At 54.6% G+C, this 21,802-nt stretch overlaps 1 protein-coding gene across 7 annotated transcripts; it reads left to right on the top strand.

Annotated features, from left to right (window-relative positions):
• The first annotated feature begins 976 nt into the window (after positions 1-976).
• PHF19 (PHD finger protein 19) lies at positions 977-20,711 on the top strand. 7 transcript variants are annotated; one of them, XR_010382796.1, is made up of 15 exons: positions 981-1,295; positions 3,682-3,882; positions 4,381-4,462; positions 6,853-6,948; positions 7,442-7,542; positions 8,069-8,217; positions 9,914-10,009; positions 10,741-10,809; positions 11,009-11,129; positions 13,442-13,509; positions 14,730-14,866; positions 15,476-15,563; positions 16,308-16,393; positions 16,894-16,989; positions 18,236-18,277. XR_010382796.1 is itself a non-coding variant. In XM_064490470.1 (15 exons), exons 2-15 carry the CDS (start codon positions 3,697-3,699, stop codon positions 18,576-18,578), a joined length of 1,743 nt encoding a protein of 580 aa, XP_064346540.1. In that variant the 5' UTR covers positions 984-1,295; positions 3,682-3,696; the 3' UTR covers positions 18,579-20,711. The 7 variants fall into 7 exon arrangements, 4 of the variants coding, with proteins under 4 accessions (XP_064346540.1, XP_064346541.1, XP_064346542.1 ...); XM_064490470.1 differs by having other exon boundaries at positions 984-1,295; positions 14,730-14,891; positions 18,236-20,711; XM_064490471.1 differs by lacking the exon at positions 981-1,295 and adding an exon at positions 1,628-2,418 and having other exon boundaries at positions 14,730-14,891; positions 18,236-20,711.
• Positions 20,712-21,802: the final 1,091 nt, after the last annotated feature.

Below are 21,802 nucleotides of genomic sequence, written 5' to 3'. Positions count from 1 at the left end.
TAGGGACCAGGGAAGGCTGGGGGTGGGGGAGTGCTGTCCCCTGGCCACACCCATGATGTCTCCCAGGAGGTTCTGTCCCCTATGATGGGAGCTGGTGAGAGGAGGGCTGAGGGGGTAAGGGGTGGGGGTTGGCACGTGTTCTCCACCCCACCCACCAAAGAGTGAGTTTCAATGGGGACACCTCTGCCCATCCTCCCAAGGGCAAAAACTGGATATGACTGGAGCCAGACCCCTTGCCTCAATCTGCTATTCCTATGACTCCATGCTGTCTTTCACCGGGTGCCACTCATTTAAATGCTGTTTGTGTGTGTGGTATGTATTTGCAATTGTGTCTTTGTGTTGTTTCTGTGCATTGTGTTTGTGTGCAATTTGTTATTTTGTTTCTCTTGTGTGTTTTGTTACTGTGTTGTGGCTCTATGCGTGTTTGCCTGTCTTATGTGTGTGTTCTGTATTTGTCTTTATGGTGCGTTGTGTCGTGTATACCATGTATTGTGAACTTGTGTTTGTCCTGTGTGCGCTATGGATCTGTTTCTATATTCTGCGTGTGCTGTGTCTCTGTGCGGATTGTCTACGCTGCAAGTGCAGGGTGATGTGTTTCTGTTGTGCAAATCGTGTTTGGGTTGTCCTGGGTCTGTGTGTACGCAGTGAGGCTGTGTGTGTCTGCACCTCCCCGCTGTGTGTCTGCGCCAGCTGACGTCTGTGCCTTGTGCCCAGGGTTGTGTTTCCTCGACAAGTGTGTGCAAGCTCTGAGTGCCGCGCGCGCGGGGTGCCGCCTCCGCGTGTGCCCGCGCCGTGCCTGCGCCTCCGCGGGGTGGCCGTGCCGGGGCGCGGGCTCCGCGTGTCTGCGCCGGGCGCGCGGTGGCGGCGGAGGATGCGCGCCCGCGGGGGCGGGGGCGGGGGCCGGGGCGCGGCGCGGGGGCCGCCCGGGGGCGGGCGCGGGCCGGCGGGCGGGCGGGCGGCGCTGCGGGGCCCCGAGGCCGCGGGCTCCAATGGCGAGGCCGGCGCGGCCCCCGCTAATTACATAAGCGGGACGTCAATAATTCGCGGGAAAACGCGAAAAAGATGGCGCCCCGCGCCCGGGGGGCCCCTTCCTGAGCGCCCCGGCCCCTCCCTCCTCCTCCGCCCCCCCTCCTCCCCGCGGCGCCCCCGCCCCGCCCCGCCCCCGCCGAGACCCCGACCCCGGCCCCACGGGCGGACACTCGGCCGGGCAGCCGCGGGCCGAGCGCAGCCGCCTCCGCCGCCAATGCGCCTGGTGGCCAGACTCCAAGTGGGACCGGCGGACACGCAGCCTCGCGGTAAGTTCAGCGCCGCAGGCGGCGGGCCGGGGCCGGGGGACTCCCCGCTACGTTCGACTCTCCCTGCAATCATCCATCCCTCTTTTGGAAATTTCCCTGAACTTTGGCGGGTCAGACGCCTCCGGGGGGGGGTGGTTGGAATCCGGGGAGCCACACGCCTGGGGGATGGAGGCGGAGTGAACCGTGTCCGCGGGGCGGCGGGAGCCCCGCCCGGGTCCCCGAGCCTTTGGGGGGCGTGTGTGACAGGTCGCTGTTGCCTGGCCCAAAATCTTTACTTTTCCTCTTCAGGGGCTAGGGGAGGGGGCTGGAGACGGACGGGGGTCTTTGGGATTTTGCTCACGTCCGAAGTCAGGCTGCGGCTGGATTGGGATGGGGGAGGCTTGGCATCGGAGCAACTGAAGAGAGGAGCTTTTGAACCCGAAGGGGGTACTTCTGCAAGCATTTTTGTCCTGCCGAACACCGTTTTTAAAAAGCCAACGGCCGCCCTGGGAGAGGCCCCGGCGCATGAATCATCCTCGCTTCCTGCCCCCGCCCGGCCCCGCGCTCCGGGTGCCGCGGATTTGAACTGGACGCCGACGGGAACCCGCAAACAGGCATTTCTTTGCAGATGGGTTTGAATCAGCCAATCACAGCCCGCGGGGGCCCGCTCCGGGAGGATGGAGGCGCGGGTTGGGGGGGCCGCCACCCGGGGGCCCCCCGCCCGGCCAAGGGGGGCGCGGCGACCGGGCCTGCTCCCAACGGCACGGCGGGGGAGGAAGTGTCAGTTTGTGAACCTGCCGCGGCCCGGGCCCCAGGCCCGGCGGGCAGGGACCTTGCAGCGCGTCCGGGAGCCAGGTGCCAGGAAGAAGGCAGAGATTTGGTCTGCACACCCTGCCCAGTGCCTGTGCGCTCTGGCCTGGAGAAAAGAGAGGATGAGAGGGGTGGAGAGAGGAGGGGATGTGGCCGCGCCACCATCTGGAGAGTGAAGACCCCAGCAATGCCCTGCCTGCCTCAAGGCCCCTGACATGCACACACATGTATTCCAATTCATATACGCACTGCCACAAGGCTGTAGACATCAGTCTCACAGGAGTACACGCTCACTCACACGGAAAAACACCCAGGACTCTCTCCCCGTCTACAGGTAATCATAACACCAGGTGCCCAGTGCCTCGACAGAGAAGGAGGGGACCAGAGTAGTGGGTGCAGAGAACAGAGAGAGGCTGTGTTTGGCTTAATGGAGAGTGTGTATTGTGGGGCATGGTGCCAGGTGAGCCCAGAGGGGAAGAGGAGGCCTTGGGGAGGGCCTTGAATGCCACTGAAGGCATTGGGGAGCCAAAGAATGTTTTTGGATGGAAGAATAAGAAGATGGGACTTGATTGCCCTGTGGAAGAGTCTGGTGGGGAGGCAGGAAAGCAGGGAGTGGCCTTTAGCACTGGGTGCTGGTGGTCCCATTCCCCATCCCAGGTGCCCAGCATAGGGGAGCACAAGGCTCAGGAAACAGTCACCGAATGAATGAACGGTCCCGGTGAGATGAGGACTCAGATGAAAAAGCGGAGTCGGATGCCAGAAGTCACTGTGTTCAAAATTAGCCAATTTTGGCAACTCATTTGTTGGAGAAGTCTAAGATGCTTGGGGGTTCTGGGGACCATAGTGGTCGCATTAGCAGGAAGAGAGAAATCATTGTGGAGCAGCACGTGTTGTAGGATGGTGAGAGACAGATGTGGAGAGGTTGGCATGGCCGTGACTTCACTGCTTGGAGCCAATTTGCATCTGAGTAAAAGCCTAAGTGAGTTTAAATCTCCCAGAATTGGTTTCCATTAAATCATCCCATAATTGAGAACAGAAAAGGACATTACGGAAAACACAGATGGCCAAGTCTATGCCAGTTCACAAGCCACCCAGGTCTCCTTCTAGGTGAGTTTTCTCTGCCGGCTCTCAGGGAGAGGTCGGGGGTCTGAAAACTTCCTGCTGCTCCCCTGGAGAAGACCTTCCACTGAGGGAACATGGAGTGTGTTTGCTTAAGGGATAAAACCTCTGGCTCTGAAGCCAGGGGGTGTAGTTCAGGCCCCCCCGGGCAGGGAGAATTTCCTCTGTGGTTGGTTGAAAGATCTGTTCTTTGTAAAAGGCAGCGTGGTCTGGGTGGGAAGAACACAGGTCTTAGAATTGGCTCACCTAATCATGGATCATGGGTCTGCCTCTGACCCCCTAGCCACCTCCCCTTGCCAGGCCTCAGTTTCCTGACCTGTAAAATGGGAATAATCATGTCTCCCTTGCAGGGTTGTCATGGGGATCCGGTGAGATGATAAAAGCATCTGGCACATAGCACAGGTTACATAAATGGAGTTTCCTTCCTTCCCCTCCCCCTGAAGCAAGGAGTGAAAACCCTGTTCTCTTTCTCTTCCAGTGTCAGTAGAAGCTGATGGAGAGTCGAGGTCTGGACCCAGGGACACGGGACTCCTATGGTGCCAACAGCCACCTCCCCAACAAGGGGGCCCTGGCAAAAGCCAAGAACAACTTCAAAGACCTGATGTCCAAGCTGACGGAGGGCCAGTATGTGCTGTGCCGGTGGACAGATGGACTGTATTATCTCGGGAAGATCAAGAGGGTAAACCTTTCCTCCCTGGCCCCAGTTCCCAGACTCAGCATCTGTCTGCTCAGCCTCAGACCAGTGATGGAGGATGGGAGATGGCTGGGAAATTGTGCTTCACGCTCCAAAGCTGAAAGTGGAAGGAGGTGGAGCCTGCAAATGAGGTGCCATCCTTAGGGCCAACATCAGCCAGCCAGTTAGAAAAGTGCTCTGTGAGCGTACAAATCAAAACGAAAGCAGGTTGGAGAGGATCACAGATGATCACCTGGCCTCCTCTGTCCTCGGCATTCCCACTGAGCTGTCATCCCCCTGACTGTGCACCACCAGTGCGTGGGCACACACTACGTCCAGAACTGCCACCCTCCTTCCCCTTCTAGCCTAGCACTGCTTTCTGGAGCACCAGGAAGGGGTCTAATACCTCCGCCCTTTGGGGATAAAAATGGGAGAGGAAGATCTTTTTCCTGTGGCTTTTCCCCAGCCACCATCTCACACTGCTCCTCCCTCTCTGTGCCCCAGGTCAGCAGTTCTAAGCAGAGTTGCCTTGTGACTTTTGAAGATAATTCCAAATACTGGGTCCTGTGGAAGGACATACAGCATGGTGAGTATTCCTATGATTTCAGGCACCCCTGCCCCACCTCCTGGTCCTCTCTCTTCCTCTACCTCCATTTTTTCCTTTTCTCCTTCTGTCTCTTATTTCTGGCCTCCGGCCTTGTTCTTGGAGCCCCAGAACCACCTGAGATGCTGATGGGATTAGCAGTTGTACGTTTACATGGAAACACACTTATGACACCTGTCATCCCCTTGGGTACACATATCTCATTATGGAGGCAGGGAGATGGAGAAGGTGGATCGTGGAGGTGCAGGGAGAGCAGGGATGGATCCCAGGCCTGTGTTTGCTTCCTTGCTGTCCAAAGCTCTGGGTCATTTTGGGGGTATGAACAGGGAGGGACCTAGGCAATCAGAACTGTCACCTGTATATGTAAGCACAGTGTCCCCTATCAGCACCTAGGGAGGCAGCTCTGTCCATGGGGGAAAGACCAAAAAAGCAGGTATGTACCAGGCGGGATGAAGATGGACATGCCTGGATGGAACTGAGCCAGTTCTCAAGGTTGAAAGGGAGCTGGGTTGGGTACCATCCCTGCCCTGAGAAAGCTGACACTGTCTTACAGAGATGGCAAGTTAGGGGCATTCTTGCTACCATTCTTCCTTCCCGTGTACATTTCAGACATCACTAATCAATCACAACATTCATATATTTTCAACATGGAGCTCCAAGCAGCCACTACCGATCAGAGTTACCATGAGAGGAGAGACCTTTTTGGCATTCATGCGCTAACAGAACAGACATGGTGGAAGAGGCAGGTTTAGGGTCAGATATTCCTTGGCCAGGATATTCTAGCTCTGCCACTTGCTAGCTGCATGTCTTTGGGCAAGTGAGAGAACTTCTCTGAGCCTGTATCTTCATCTGAAAAAAGGAGATAGTGAAAGTACTCGCCTCCCAGGGTGGTTAAATGAGATAATCCATGTGAAATGTTTAGCCCAGTGCTATTGAGTTACAGGCAGGCATTTTCTAAAGACCTTGATATTGTAAGAGATGATTTCAGGAGTCTGACAAGCAGAGGCCACAGAACGCAGCCAGTTAGTAGCTTCCAAACTGCCTTTTTCTCCAAGATGTTGTGGCTAATGCAGACTAATGCTCCTCCAATCCCCTCTCACCCTAAATGTATTATTTAAAAATCCGAAGCAATGAGGGTCTCCTCTCCTGGGCTCCCTTCTTATCGAAAGCAGAAGGAGCCAGCTGGTGAGGAAGGACAGTTCACGTCTGCAAACCATGTGTGGAAAGCCCGCTGTGTGCCAGGCACCAAGGAGGTGCTGCATTGCTCACCTGGGGAACCGCGTGGCTCTCCAGCCGGATCACGACAGCCCTCTGAGGTCCCCCAAGGGGAGAGCATAAGGCTGAGGACACTGTAGTTACTGATCCATCATTTCATTAAGCCAATGAGGACTTACTGAGACCCACGGTGGGCACCACTTTCCCAGGGGGGTGCATATTCAGGAATAAGAGGCAAGAGACCATTTATTCAACAAACACAACTGAAAACGTGTTACGTGCTTAGCCCCATGTGAGGTCCTGAGGACACAGAGATGAACAGATACCATTTCTGCCCTTACAAAACTTTCAGTCTGCTACAGGAAATGAGTCAGAAACACATCAAAATATATCTACTTTATTCACTCATCCTTCAAAAATACACACATATTTCTTCTTCAACAACAAAATGCAAAGGAAAAAAAAGATGGAGAGGGAACCTGTAAATTAAAAGCAATTGGACAAACTTAAAATCGTTATGACATTTTTATTTGAGGCAATTGGAACTGTGAACACTAACTGAATTTGTTGATGATATTAGGAAATTAGTTTTAATTTTTAGGTGCAATAGAGGAGTAGTTATTTTTTTAAGAGTTCTGATCTTTCAGAGATACATACTGAAATATTTATGGAAAATGATTTGAATCTAGGACTTGATTCAAAATAATACAGTAGGGTGAAGTGGGTGGGAATATAGTTGAAACAAGATTGGCCAGGAGTTTATAATTGTTAATAAGAACACGGAGCTTCGTTATAACTGCCCACTATTAAACCATAATTTTAAAAAAGTCTTTCAATTATTTAACATAAAAACCTGTTTAAATCAAATTAAATTAGACAGGAGAGGCAGTATGGTGTGGTCAAAAGAATGAATGACTTGATGTCAAACAGCTGAATCCCACCTCCTACTTACTAGCTGAGTAAGGGGTTTAACCTCTCCAGGCCTCAATTTACCCATCTTTAGAATGGGGTAGTAGTAATAGGCACCTCGGAGTGGTTGGGGAGATTCGGTGAGTTGGCCTATGGGGCCCAGCCCTCAGTAGAGGCTCAGCACCTGGAATGTGATTAAAATTTCAAATTCCTGTGAGCCAGACCTGACCCTTGAGGACCTCTTTCAGCTGGTGTTCCCGGGGAGGAGCCCAAGTGCAACATCTGCCTGGGGAAGACATCAGGGCCCCTGAATGAGATCCTCATCTGCGGGAAGTGTGGCCTGGGTGAGTGTGATGAGCAGGGCACTGGGAAGGCCCGGCCCTGTGGGTCCCCATCCCTCACTGGCTTGTGACCCGCACTGCCTCAGACCCTTGGGGCCTTAGCTGGCTTCCTGTTTCTTTCGGAGCTCTAGACAGGAGGCCGGTCTGTGGGAATGAGGGCCCCTGGAGGCGACCCTTGGGGAGGGCTGGGGCTTCTGGAAAGTGAGACAGGCTATGCACTTCAGAGCCCCCGTGGGTGGAGAGGATGGGTGGGAGAGATGGGGCACAGAGGCTGACGCCAGACTTTTGGTACTTCCCCCACTGGGCCAGTGTTGGTTTTTAGTGGCCTGCCTGGGCACCAACTTGGCTGCCTTGGTGACATCGCCAGCCAGTCCCCTGGCAGCTGGCAGGCACACAGTTCCTAGGACCTCCTGCAGCCCTCCCCCGCCACCTTTGGGCTGACTGGCCTCAGGCCATCGCCTCTGTGTGGGCACTCACCACCCCTCCTTCGCCGTAGGTTACCACCAGCAGTGCCACATCCCCATAGCAGGCAGTGCCGATCGGCCCCTGCTCACACCCTGGTTCTGCCGACGCTGCATCTTCGCGCTGGCTGTGCGGGTGAGCCCTCCATTCTTCCCACCCTGCCTCTCCCCCCTCCTCCAGTCTGGAAGCCCAGAGACTCCCTGGGCTCATGCCTGACTCCTGGTCACGGAGCCAGGGCTCTGGACACAAACAGAGCCACTGCCATTTACCAGCTGTATGTCCTTGGCCAGGTTCCTTAGCCTCCCTGAGCCTGTTTCCCCAACTTAAATGGACACGGGTTTGGTGTCAGGAGTAGGACGCCCCCAACAAGTGGTGCTTTACTGTTAAAAGAGAAAAATCCATGTAAGCCGTCAATATATATTGGTTATTATTGTCACCTTTGTTGTGCTTATTACTATTAATACTGTTGAAAATGCAGATCCTTGGGGATAGAGAGAAGATGGATCTGGGATTGATGAGAAAAGGCTCCTTGTGTTTCTGACTATATTGGAACTCTGCGTGTCCACCTGGTCGGCATTAACCTTGATAGCCTTGAGAGGGATTCACGTGTGGCCCAAACAGGACCCCCCCACAGGTGACTCGGGCCCTCATCTCCCCGCAGAAAGGCGGCGCGCTGAAGAAGGGCGCCATCGCCAGGACGCTGCAGGCCGTGAAGATGGTGCTGTCCTACCAGCCCGAGGAGCTCGAGTGGGACTCGCCTCACCGTACGAACCAGCAGCAATGCTACTGCTACTGCGGCGGGCCTGGAGAGTAAGGCCGCGGGGGCGGAGCCTCTCGGAGGGGCGGGGCGCGGGGCGGGGCCCAAGGAGGCGGGGCAGACCGGGGCGCAGCCGGCGCTCGGGGCGGGGCTGGCTCTAGGGGACCACCCCCCCAACTCCAGGGAAGAGCCCGCATCCTCTTTCAGGCGGCAGGAGTGCCCTGCGGGCTCCAGAGGATGAGGCTAGCGCTCTCCGCAGGTGGGGTGGGACGGGGATGTGGAGGTGTTTTCTTGGGGCGTCGTGGAAAAGAAGAGGAGTTAAGAGCCTGGCCTAGAATGTCAAAATCCTCCTGGCCCCTTACAGCTGTGCAGCCCCTGAGCCCCAGTTCTTTTCGCAGTTTTCCCGTGACATGGTGGTTGTGAGTGGAGTGTGAATTAGGTCATTCACATAAAGGCTCACACAGTCCCTGGCACTTGGTAAGCGCTTAATAAATGTGAGCTGTTGCAGTTAGTGCTGGAAGTTGAGATAAACCTTTCCATGGTCAGAGCCAGTGAAACAGGCTGGAGGTGAGAGAGGAAGGTTCTTTGCCCTGGAGGTGTGCAAGCAGAGGTTGGGGGAAATACCTCAGGGAAGCTGTGGAGGGGATTCCTGCCCTGACTATGGGACAGGAATCTGATTTTTCCTTGCGGCCTGGGCCTCCATGTAGCCATGGGCAATTAAGCCCTCTTTCTTGGGCTGAGTAACATTGTGGGAGGAACCACAGAAGTGAGAGATGGAATCTCTGCCCTGAGGAAACCCAGCCTACAGGAAGTCCTGAAGTCTTAAATCTCAGCCCCAAGGTCAGCTGACAAGCACAGGGATCTGGAGGCTGTGCTTATAGCCTAACTGGGTGATTTGGGCAAATCACTCGAAGTACTTCATTTCTCAAGTAGGATTGATAACCTTGGCCCCATCGTCTTCCCTGGGTGTTGGGAGGCCTAAGGGAGAAATGCTTATAGAGATCATTGCAGCATTGAGGCGGTGGTTCTCAGTGCTTACTGGGCAGAGTTCCCCAGGTGATTGTTAAAAATGCATCTCCCAGGGGCTCCCCTGAAGATTGAGTAGGCATGGAGGGGGCCGAGGAATCTCCTGTTTTAACCTTGACCCCAGGTGATTCTGATGCAGCTGTTTCATGGACCACATCTGACTATGTGTGAACAAAGCATTGACTGTTAGTTAATTAAGAAAATACCCTTTTGGTGTTCATTTGTATTTAGTGAGTAGTTGTTGAATGGCCATGATAGGGTAGATACAGTACCAGGTGAGGGACTTATAGGGGCCTTTATTCTCCCATGAAGTTTCCCGGGCAAACCTTTCCCCGTCAGTGATGTTTTTGAAACAGTGTATGAGGCGCAGTCCAGAAATGGGGACTCCAATGTGGCAGGAAGACCGCGGGCTTTGAAGTTAGGGAGGCCAGGATTTGAGTCACCATCCAGTATTTGCTTCCTGAGTGACCTTGAACAAGCTGTTTACCTCTGACCCACCTGTAAAATGGGGACAGTGGCCGTCTTTGACCAGAGGGTGAGATCAAGTGATATCACGTACCCCTTTCTGCCAGGACCTCCCAGGGCACAGCCTAGTGCTCCGTAACTGTGAGTTCTCTTCCCTTTCCCCCGGCGGAGAGTGAATTTGTGTTGGGAAAGGTTGCCAAGGCTGATTCCTGGCTGGGAGTGTGGGCCTGGCTGACCCTGGCTCCTCTGGCTCTCCAGATGGTACCTGCGGATGCTGCAGTGTTACCGGTGCAGGCAGTGGTTCCACGAGGCCTGCACCCAGTGTCTCAATGAGCCCATGATGTTCGGAGACCGGTAGGTGCTAATCTGGTCCGGCTCAGCCTTGGGGGGAAGGTTGGGGGATGGGGGACTGCAGCCACAGCAACCCCTTAAGATTACCTGCCTGGCCTGGTGGCAGCTTAGGGTAAAAGAAGACTTCTCAGTAAAGGAACTTGCTGAGCCACATCCCCAGTTGCCTGTGACAAGTGGGGGGCCTTAGACAAAGTCCTGCCTTCTGTAAGCCCCAGTCTCTTCAAGTGTCTGGGGGAGGGGGAGGACACAGGGCCTGCCCCACCCCTGGCCAGGGTTGTTGGAGGAGCCACAGGGGAGACGAATGACTTGGTCTGGCTTCTAACCAATGGGGCTAAGCTAATGGGAGGCTTATGTGTGTCAGATCAGATGCTGTGTGTGTCTTGGTCGGTGTCTCATGTCATTTGTGATTGTGTGTGTGTATGTGTGTGTGTCTCTGAGGACAAGGGGAAGAGGCTGACCCCTGCAGCACAGCCTAGTTCAGCCCACTCTGAACTCAGCCACACTCCAGGGCAGTGATATTTGGGAAAGGGTTTGAGGCAGAGGTTAGAAGGGGTAGAGGAATAGTTCTTGGTCCCTATTCTGCCCCATCTTCATTCCCTCCCCAAAGGGAATGAGGACAATGCTGTCTATGAGAAAGCAGGTGGGGAGTGAGGGGGCGAGAGGGCGAGGGGACTGGCCACGGGTGGGGTGTCAGAGCCCCTCCCACCACAGGCCCTCTTTCCACCCACCCGCAGGTTCTACCTGTTCTTCTGCTCCGTGTGTAACCAGGGCCCAGAGTACATCGAGAGGCTGCCCCTGCGATGGTGAGAGGGTGGGACTTAGCCCAGGCCCACTCCTGTCCCCTCCCAGCTTCTCCCCTCACCCAACCCTGGGAATAATTCCATTTCCAGACACCAGGTCCCAGCCTTGCCCCTGCCCTTCAGCCTGGACCCAGGATGCTCCAGCCCTGGCTGGACAGGCTGCTGCCTCACCCCGGCCCCACCTCCTTGCCCCCTTGCCCAGGGTTGATGTGGTTCACCTGGCCCTCTACAACCTGGGGGTGCAGAGCAAGAAGAAGTACTTTGACTTTGAGGAGATTCTGGCCTTTGTCAACCACCACTGGGAGCTCCTGCAGCTTGGCAAGGTAAGCAGGGCCATGGGATGTCAGTGTGGCAAGAGTTGGTTCCACAGCAGGGTCACCGAGGTCCAGGGATCTGGGTCTCTGAGCACAGCTCTTTAGGAACACTGCCTGTCTGTGAGGGTTGCAAGTGGGGCCAAAGACCCAGAGCCTTTGAGCTCCTGCGTCCTGGGTCCAGGCATCTGAGCCTGTGCCCTGCAGGGGGCTGCCTAACCCAGGTTTTGGCAGTAGGCGGGTTAGGGCCTTACCGACTCAGCTGAAGGGAACCCCCACCCCGCACCCCGCCCCACTGGAGTTGAGTCTGGCTGGAACAGGCCTCTCTACAGAGATGCGTGACCCACTCCAGATTACCTGGCTAGGATGGAACATGAAATGGGCCTGCCCCCTGCTGGTCATACTCTGAGTAGCAGAAGTGGTCTGCGAGGGTCTGGGAGCTGGGGGTACCTGTGGAGTGAAGTAACAAACCAGAGAGACTTTCAGGATGTCAGAGGTGGAGAGCGACTTGCGGGTGGCCAGCACCACTTTGGAGCTGAGCCAGGGCCTCTCCAACCACTTCCACAGTGGAGCCGTGCCCCCTTTTTTCTAATGACACCCTCAGAATCCTCTCCACCACTTTGAGCATCTTCTCTGCTGACTGCCCCAAATCCTTTAGTGAAACAGGGAGTTTTTTTTAAAGTAATCTTTATGCTTTGCAAAAGCTTTTCATATAATAACATCTTCATTTACAATGTTTGTATATAATGTATGCCTTCTATAAATTATCATATTATATATACAATGTACATATGTGTATTTATATATGTTATAAAGCACTAAAAAGATAGGTAGAGCTGGTATTCTTTAAATAAGGTTTTTTTTCTGATTTATAAAAAAAATTATACATGTCCCTGGTAGAAAATTTTCAAAATGTCAAAAAGTATAAGGAAGTGCACTTAAAATAAAACCATCCTTACCCTGTGTCACATGACTCATGAACTGCTGCTAAAGCACACGGTGCTTATCCTTCCATCCTCTCCTGTCTGGTTTTCTTTTTACTCAGCTTTACAGGTTATACAGTATTCACAATTTTTTTTTTATTGAAGTATAGTTGATTTACAATATTGTGTTAATTTCAAGTGTACAGCAAAGTGATTCAGTTATATATTTTTATATTATTTTTTATTATAGGTTATTACAACATGCTGAATATCGTTTCCTGTGCTATTACAGTAAATCCTTGTTGCTTACCTATTATTATATGTATAATAGCTTGTATCTGTTAATTCCATGCTCCTAATTTATCCCTCCCCCCTCCATTTCTCCTTTGGTAACCATAAGTTTGTGGGAATGTAAATTGATGCAGCCACTATGGAATACAATAGGAAGGTTCCTTAAACATCTAAAAGTAGAATTTCCATATGATCCAGCAATCCCACTCCTGAGCATATATCCAGAAAAGATGAAAACTCTTATTAGAAAAGCTGCATGCTCCCCCGTGTTTACAGCTTGCAATAGCTGTAAACAAATGTTTACTGTTTACAATAGCCAAGACACAGAAACAACCCAGGTGCCCAACAACAGACAGTTGGTTTAAGATGTGTATGTGCGTGTGCGCGCGCACACACACACACACACACACACACACACAGGAATATCACTCAACCATAAAAAAGAATGAAGTATTATCATTTGCAGCAACATGGATGGACCTAGAGATGATCATACTAAGTGATGTAAGCCAGACAAAGACAAATATCATATGATGTCACTTATACGTGGAATCTAAAAAATAATACAAATGAATCTATATACAAAACAGAAACAGACTCATGATATATACCATTTTAAGTCATTTTTTTCAGTTTACATTATATCATGAATACTTTTCCATATTATGAAGTTTTTATCAGCATTTTTCATGACTGCATTGATTTCCACCATAGTTTACCTATTTGTTTCCTTTCTGTTGGGCATATAGTTTCTTTCGCATTTTTTCATATTTGCCCATCATTGGCAACAACGCTGCAGTGAACATTTTTGTACATAGAGCTTTGTTCGTGTGTCGTATCATGTCTGTGTGATAGGTCCCATGGAGTAGCATTACTGGGTCAGGGGCAAGGACGTCTTTTAAGGCTCTTGATACATTTAGGACAGGAGTTATTCTCATTTACAGCTGGGGATGTGAACTCAGATGAAAAGACTTGTCTGAGATCATGAAACAAGTCAGTGGTCCTCACCTGGAGGTCTCGGAGCATCAGGAGATTGAGGGGAGGGAGGGGACAGGGGCTGAGGCTCCTCATGCCCGGGTCTGACTGTCCTGCTGGCCTGCTCCTCCTTAGCTCACCAGCACCCCTGTGACGGACCGAGGACCGCATCTCCTCAACGCTCTGAACAGTTACAAAAGCCGGTGCGTGCAGGGAAGGGAGTGCTGTGGGGACCCTCGACAGGTGGGATTTCAGTGTCTTCCTACCTCGTAGCCTTTGCTCAGGCTGTGCTCCCACCTGGGTCTCCCTCCTCCTTTGGGACACCTCCCCTGACCACTCCAGCAGCCTGACACATTGTGGTACTGGGCTCAGCTCCAAAGGGGGCTGCAACCCTGATCTCTGAGCTCCTCCCCACCCCTCAGCTCTAGCTATGTGTGGTTTTGGGCCAGGCACTGAAACATCGATTCATCATGTTTTGGGTGGGCTGCCGCCTCCTAACTGTCCCCAGCCCATGTCATCCCATCCAGACTGTTGAGTTCTTCTCAGAACACAGGGCTGACACGTGCCTTGCTACCACCACAGGGAATGCCCAAGCTCCTTAGCACAGTATTCAAGGCCTCTAATGATCAGACCCTGCCCACACCCTCTGCCACTGTCCTTTATTTAAATGGGTGTCAGCCATTCTGAACCCTTTGCTTTCCCACTCTGCTTTTGCTCACTCTTCTCTTCACCTCGAATGCTCTTCAGTCCCTTTCATTCATTTGTTCCATCAACAGCTGCTAATTGAACTGCTGCTCTTTGTCAGCCCCATGTAGGTGCTGAGAACATAGTGACTAAGACATGGTCCTTGCTTCTGTGAAACCTCTCCAGATAGCACTAGACAGAATTATCCACTCTTCCATCTTCTCATGGTCTGGGCCCACAGCCCTACACCTGAATCCGTGGGGTCTCGGGCCCTCTCTGTGGACAGTCTCCTGAGGGTAGGATTGTGGCTTAGTCACTCTGCAGCCTCAGGCAGCTCAGCCAGTGTGGAAAGGAGGAGGGAAGTGCCAGGAGGTGCTTTCAGTCTCCCTGGGGAGAGCAGAGAACAGAATGGTGTGGGATCCAGTGTTTCGACCATAGGGTTCCACCGGGAGCTAGATGAGGCCTTCCTGTAGGCGGCAGCCTTGCGGCTGGTTGAGGCCGAGAAGAAAAGAGGGGTGCAGCAGGAGCCACGCACGGGAGGAAGGACAGGGAGAAGCCCCCGGCCATATTCTCGGCCAACACCTGGAGGCTTTGAGGAATCAAGTGTCTCCACGCCCTTCTCTGGATTTTAGCTCTGGGTCCAGGGAGGCAGAGAGGGAGGTTTTAACACTTGACTCTCCTCCCCAGGAGGATGGACGGACAGGCTCCAGAGCTTTCCCCTCTCCCTGCCCACCCCCAGGTTCCTCTGTGGCAAGGAGATCAAGAAGAAGAAGTGCATCTTCCGCCTGCGCATCCGCGTCCCGCCCAACCCACCCGGGAAGCTGCTGCCGGACAAGGGCCTGGTGCCCACGGAGAACAGCGCCCCCTCTGAGCTGCGTAAGAGAGGAAAGAGCAAGCCTGGGTCAGTGCCTGGGGCCCCGGGGTGGGGCCGCAGCCGCCCTCGGGTTCTCTGCTCCCAGCTCCGGTCCCCGCCGGCGGGCTGTGCCGCGACGTCGGAGCGAGCGGGGAGGGCCTCCATCCAGTGAGTCCCGGCCGGGGGCACCCTGTCCATGGCTGAGTCGGGACCCGATCCGTCCACCGCAGCCCCGTATGGCCTTGCTTGGAGGGAAAGCCAGCTCACGGACCCAGTCTTGCTGGCGCAGGCCTTAGGCAGAGAGGCGAAGGGGAAGTCAAGAGTGTGGAAGGGTCCCTAGCGCTCCTGGCTGAGCTCAGTCCCCTCGTCCTGGGCGAGGGGGGCGGGGCGGAGCATCTGGAGGCCTGAGCCTGGAGAGGCTCCTCCTCTCTTGCCGGCCACCGCACCTGCCCTCCCTCCCACACCTACCCTCCCTGAGGACTCCCCTTCCTCCCCCTGCTCCTTGTGAAGGAGGGCCTGTCCCCACCCCCACACTGTGACCCCACACCTGCCCCAGCCCCTTCTCCCTCCGGGCCACCCTCTGGGCCTTCAGGCTCTGACTGGGCCACCCTCTCCCTCTTCTGTCTCCACAGTTTGTTGCCTCACGAATTCCAGCAGCAGAAAAGGAGAGTTTATAGAAGAAAAAGATCAAAGTTTTTGCTGGAAGATGCTATCCCCAGTGTTAGTTTCTGGTTTTCTTACTCTCCACTTTGGCACGCAGGGTCAGCACACATTAGGGACTCCTGTGCAGAAAACTGAATCCCCCAGGCCCAGGGGACTCTCCCATGTCCCTGAAAGAAGCCAGTTCCTATTACAGCCAAACAAGGAAGGGCCAGGCGCTGCAGGACCCATCCTTTATCTCCCCAAGTTCTTCCAGGAACCCAAGGAGGGGCTGGGCAAAGGCAGGTAGTATCCTTGCCCCCACCCCGTCCAGGAGGGGAAACTGAGGGCCAGGGAGGGCAGCGACTCTCCTGAGGCCACACCTCAGGCACTGGCAGAGCCCAGCCCAGAACCAGGGCTCCAGAGCACCCTCTTTCCCTCTTCAGTAGCCCTGCATCCTCACTGAAGCCATGCTGGGGGCAGTAGCTCCCCTGGGCCACGTCTAAGGCACCTTTACAACTGCCATTCCATTCTGTCATGCTTCCCGACGCCTCTGCGGGGGAAGCACGGAAGGGGTATTGTTCACTTTTTGTAGCTAAGGTCACTGAGGCCCAGAGATGGGGCTGTCACACAGTCTGGTAGAGAGTCAGGACTGAACCGGAGTGACTTGGCTCCCTGGTCAGGACTGGGGGAAAAAAGAGGAAGTGACAAGTCCAACCCCCAGAAGCCCAGCTGGCCCGGTGGGCCCTCAGCGGGGAGGAGGGTGCTGTGGGAGGTGGAGGTGATGCTGTCTGGCTGAACCCCCACCCCTTCCTGTGTCCACAGAGTGACTTTACCTCCGCCTGGAGCACCAACCACCACCTGGCCAGCATATTTGACTTCACGCTGGATGAAATCCAGAGTTTAAAAAGGTAACGATGAGGGACCCAGTGGAGAGGTCTGCTCGGGAGAGTGAGATTGAACCAAGCGGGGAGCCTGCCATTCCCCCAGCTCCAGAAGGGGCAGAGCAGAGAGCCTCTGGAGGGAGTGGATGCTCCCTGGGGGTCACTGCCGTTAAAGGGTCCACGTTGCAGAAGGCCGCCGGAAGGGTCTTTCTGCAGCAGGCCTTGCAGCCTAATGCCCCTGGCTGAAAGCCTGTGGTGCTCCCGCCCAGCGACAGCTCTGCGGAGCAGTGCTAGAGGCCTGCCCCCGCCGGCCCTCTCCACCCCGCCCCTGCTTCTCTCTGCCCCAGGCTCCATACCTAAATCGCTCTGGTCACCCCGCATTCGTATTCCTTGGGGAGGGGGCGGCCACTGCAGCTGTGGTGGTGGGGAGCTCAGCAGTGGGGAGGTGGCCTTGGCTGGATGCGTGTCAGAGGGGCCAGGAGACGACTGGGAAGGGCCAACAGCAGCTTCGCCCTCTCCTCCCTCAGTGCCAGCTCAGGCCAGACCTTCTTCTCAGACGTCGACTCCACCGACGCCGCCAGCACCTCTGGCTCCGCTTCCACCAGCCTCTCCTACGACTCCAGGTCAGCTTCCCAGCATGCTGGCCTCAAGTTCCGTCACCCCCCTGCCCCCTGCCCCCTGCCCCCAGCCCACATCTGCGATGTGTGTCTCATTCTGGGCACGTGAGGCTCCGGGACATGGCCTTCTGTAATTGTGTGAATCTGGGTCTGGGACCCTCTGGTTCTGAGTCGTGGGGTCAGACAGGGGCTGAATATGGGCATTCAGGCCACTCCTCTTTGCCTGCTGCAGGTTACATGACACTTCTTGCTGGGCAGTTTCAGATCTGGGGATCTTTCATTCTGGGGTTCTTGCCCTCTGCTTTCTGTGATTTTGCAATGTCTGTGCCTCTGACTGCAGATTCCCTAACCCTGATTCTTGGCTGTCTGAATCTGGTGTCTGTCTCCTGGGTCTTTAAGGAAAAGAGCCAGTGGTGTGGAAGCCTGATAGAGGGAGAATGGCATTCTGCAGAGTGAGGGTCCGGAGAGGGGACAGAAACCCCTGGGGACCCAGCTAGGGTTAAGCCTGCTCAGCAGGTGCTGTCCTCAGTGGCCTAGGGAGGGCGGGACTGCAGAGCACACGGACAGGTTCTCAACTGAGGCGCCTTTTACTGTATTTTAGGATGTTTGAGGCACATGCCAAAGTCGAATTAAAAGTATAATGTCCCTTGTCTCCAGACACCTCTAGGTGGCTTTCTCTGCTTTTGCCTCTGCATTTTCATTTATGTCCTCATTTCTTGGGTTCTCAGGAGCACTTCAGGTCTTGGTTTCTGTTTCTAGGCATCTGTGAATGTGTACCTCCCCTTCTGTGTGTTTCTCTACGCCCTCTGCCTCTTTCTGTTCCTGTGTGTTGGGGCACATACGTCTGTCTCCAATCCAGGTGTCTGTCCTTACCCTAATCTGACTCACCTGCTACAAACCCCATCCCTACTCCTGACTCACTTGGCTACAGGCAAGTCCAAGTGAAGGGTTAGGCAGTGTAAGCAGGGCCTCTGCACTGCGTGGCTGCAGAACGGTGCCGCTGGACTTGTGCAGTGCTGAGCTCCTAAACACAAAGAACGTGGTTTTGGGGCTGGACACACCTAGGTTTGAATCCTGGCTCTGCCACTCCCCAGCTGGTGTCTTCTCCTCAGGAGCCTCCTTGGGGCTGTTGTGAGGATCCAGGGAGACAATCTGTGCCCAGGGCCTGGTGCCCAGGAGTGCTCAGGGAGAGGCACTTGTGTGGCTTATCCCATCTCATTCCCATCTTTCTCCTCTTCCCCTTCCGATACAGACGGACAGTGGGCAGCCGCAAGAGGAAGCTGGCGGCCAAAGCGTACATGCCACTGCGGGCAAAGCGGCGGGCGGCCGAGCTGGGTGGACGCTGCCCCTCGGACAGCAGTGCAGAGGGGGCCTCGGGTGCTGAGCGGCCAGATGAGGGCATCGATAGCCACACATTTGAGAGCATCAGTGAGGATGACTCGTCCTTGTCCCACCTCAAGTCATCCATCACCAACTATTTTGGTGCAGCTGGGCGGTTAGCCTGTGGGGAGAAGTACCAGGTGTTGGCTCGGAGGGTCACACCTGAGGGCAAGGTTCAGTACCTGGTGGAGTGGGAAGGGACCACTCCTTACTGACCAGCCCCCAGGGGATGCCAGGAGCCCTGGAAACCAAAGGAGAGACAGTGGACACCACAGGCTCCCCAGGTCTCTCCAGGCTGGGGTGGGGGAGGGAAGCAAGACAGAGCTGCAAGTGCCTGGCCAAAGCCCCGCCTGCCCACCAGGCCCGGGCCTGTGCCTCTCGGCTGGGCCCGGCCTGCGCGCGGGCCTCCTCGGGCTCACCACCCCTCTGCCTGTATCTCTGAGGTCCCACTGGCTATGGCTCCGTGTCTACACACGCCCTCAAACTGTTGACCTATTCCTCTGAACTAGTGTCCTGCTGGCTCTGTGGCCTGTTCCTGAGGCCCGAGTCTGTCTTTGTCCCCAGTGTGTCCAGTGTCTCTCTCTCTCATCCCTTTTGGGTGTGTATTTATACACCCAGTTTGCACACCTGATCCATCCCAGGAACCACATAATGAGAACATAAACCTTGGAGAAAGGCTGGGTGAAGGTGGGCACGAGGATGCCTTGAGGACCCTCTCTCTCAACTTCCTGCCACTCCTCCTGGCTTGGGGAAGAGGTGGTGAGGGTGGAAGAAGGCCTCTGAGAAAGCCTGTGTGGCAGGGACCCTGGGCTCTCAGGATCTGAGGAGTAAAGAGGCCGAGTCCCTGCTTCAGAAGGCACCAGCACCAGAGCCCAATGATTATGGCCAAGAATGAAGGCTGCAGTGTCAGCTTCTGAGAACCCAGAAGTCTTCCCTTCCCTGGCCACACCCTCTCTCTGTTACCATGGAGCTGGACCTGGCCTTGCAGACCGAAGGGACGGGGAGAGGAAGTGAGGGGAGGAAAGGAAGCCGTGTCCTGTTCCAGCTCAGCAGGCGTACACACACCACACACACAGCCACACGTTCCGCAACCCCCACCCCTCCACCCCCTGCCAGCCTGGCTCCTGCCCCTGGCTTTCCCTGGCCCTCTTCCCGGGGGCCACATGCTGCAACTAAATGTGAAAGTCTGGCTCCTGCCTACGAAGCAGCTCTGACCCCAGAGGGAAGTGTAGGGAACTCATACCCTCTTAGCCCCTGCCCTGCCTGAAACTGACAATCATTTTGGGGGCAGGCTGGGATTTTTAAAGGGCTTGAGTCATTCAGTCCTCTCAAAGGGAAGCCTTTGGTCAGTGGGAGTATAAACACAGTTCTTAGAATCGACATTTGAAACTCAGATCCATCTGGAGGGAGACCAAAAATGGGAGGGGGAGGAGACGACTCATTTTTGCTGCTTCCAGAGGTATTAGAAACTGACTCACTTGATTGGAAAATAATAAGTGCCTTGACTGGGGCAGGGGTGCACCAGATGGGGACCAGCCTTGCCAGCTGCTGCTGTGGCCTTCAGCTTGGCTGGGTTTTGGAGGCTGCCAGCTGTAAGGCGAAGGCGGATGGACAATGGCGGGGGTGGGGGGCAGCAGGCCTGGAGCTGGTTTTCCTATTAATAGGCTGGCCTCCCTCCCCTTCTGTGAGCACTCAAGGGTCCCTGAGATAGTTCAGATGCCCCTTGCCTCCAACCTCAGCTCCAACAGTGCCTTTCAACTGGGACCTCACCTCCTGCACACAGCCCACGACTTCCCTCTGCTTCCCAGCAGTCTAGGCAGAGACCAGCTGGTTGGGCCCAGTTCTCTCCCTTCTCAGCCCCACAGCTGCTGCCACTGAAGACCCCAAGCTGGGGCCAGGTGGAAGGGGAGCTGAGAAGGCAGTGCCCAGTCCAGCTGGGGGGTGAGACCTGGGGTCCAGCTGGTGGCTTCCTGCCTGCTCCAGAGAGCTAACAACCCCCCAGGCCTCCCGTGCTTCCTCAGCAGCTTTCCAGGCTGAGAGCACAGGATGGGCAAAGCCTGTTGGAGCTTCTGCGCCTCCTCTGCTCAAGCTCCAGAGGCTCTGGGCTTCAAGAGGGGGAGAGAGGGAGAGGGTGTCTTCCCCTCTGGAGATCAGCATACGGCCTGGCAAGGTCCCCCCCGACTCCACACTCCAGCATTTCACTCATACCTGGTAACAGCTGCATTACTGCCAACTGACCTTATCATAACCCTGTGCACCTTCAAAAAGATTTATGGTTTTGAATTGCTGCTTTTAGTAACATTTGTTATATTAAAATTATAATTAATGTGTCTGATCTACAATTTAAAGCTGCCTTTTCAAAATCTGCTTATCATTCCCCTAGTGAGCTATCAGCTGTTGGGTACCAAGAGGAATTAGCTCTGGTCCCTCGTCTAGGTCTCCCGAAATGTGAGGAGGAATGCCTGGGCCCCATCCTCTCTGGCCACCACGCCACTCCTACCGCCGCCTCCCACATTGTCTCAGCAATACTCACCCTTACCACCAGGAAGACTTGGAACATTTTTCTACTGAATACCTGACTCATGGGGGTAAAAAACATTAGCTGAGAGTCAGAGAGAAGAGAAAGATGGGGAATGAACTTAGGATGGGACCCTAGGAAGATGCTTCAGTACAGGCACTGTAAGCCCTGACTCTGCGCACAGGCACACAGCTGTGACCCGAGGTGCACCCTGGCCCCACTCTGCTGGCTGCCACCTGCACTGCTCTCTCAGGTTCCTTTGCTTCAGTTCCTCGCCCTCCACATGCCAGAGAGAATCCCTGCTGTTGAGGGATGTTGGGGGAACCCTCTCACATACAAATGTGATAGATTATTACTTTACATAAACTTCTCTAAATTGAGGGCAGTTTGGAGAAAAAGAAGCAACATGAAGGGACAGGAAAAAGCTACAGGGAAGTGAAGGCCATGGGTTCAACTGAACCCTGTGTTTTCAGGGCTTAGCATAGCCTGTTGACCACACCCCAGACCCCCCACCCCACCAAGTGTTAATGTCTGCCCTTAAAAATCTTCATTATATGGTTCCCACTTACCCTACCACACCTCCTGCTTCAACCTTGTAAGTGCTCTTGGAACAAAACCACAACTGGAGCTGAGGTGGGGAGGAGTAGGGGTGGGATCACTCTCTGGGCTGAAATCAATGGAGTGAGATGAAAAGTGAACAGCGCCAGGGACCCAGGCTCCAGTCCACGCTCCCGTGGAACAGCCCTACAGGCCCCCCGAGGTCGGTGGTCCTTCCCAGGCTGGAGGGCCTGCTACCGTGTAGTCAAGGTTAGTGTTTACAAACACAACAAATCTCCACCTTTGGAATTCAGGACCAAGAAATCAGGATTCTCACAAATTCCCCAAATCATAAGTTACCCTTAAACTACTTCAAACATTCTT

This window comes from Camelus dromedarius, chromosome 10 (genome assembly GCF_036321535.1).
Source record: "Camelus dromedarius isolate mCamDro1 chromosome 10, mCamDro1.pat, whole genome shotgun sequence".
In the NCBI taxonomy this organism is placed as follows: Eukaryota; Metazoa; Chordata; class Mammalia; order Artiodactyla; family Camelidae; genus Camelus; species Camelus dromedarius.
The sequence above is the reverse complement of the archived record's forward strand: the minus strand, read 5'-3'. Positions and strand labels throughout refer to the sequence as shown.

Coding starts and splice junctions, on each gene's coding strand:
- PHF19 (XM_064490470.1), top strand. CDS start 3,697: ATGGAGAGTCGAGGTCTGGACCCAGGGACACGGGACTCCTATGGTGCC. Junction 3,883..4,380: donor ATCTCGGGAAGATCAAGAGG/GTAAACCTTTCC, acceptor TCTGTGCCCCAG/GTCAGCAGTTCTAAGCAGAG. Junction 16,394..16,893: donor GAAATCCAGAGTTTAAAAAG/GTAACGATGAGG, acceptor CTCCTCCCTCAG/TGCCAGCTCAGGCCAGACCT.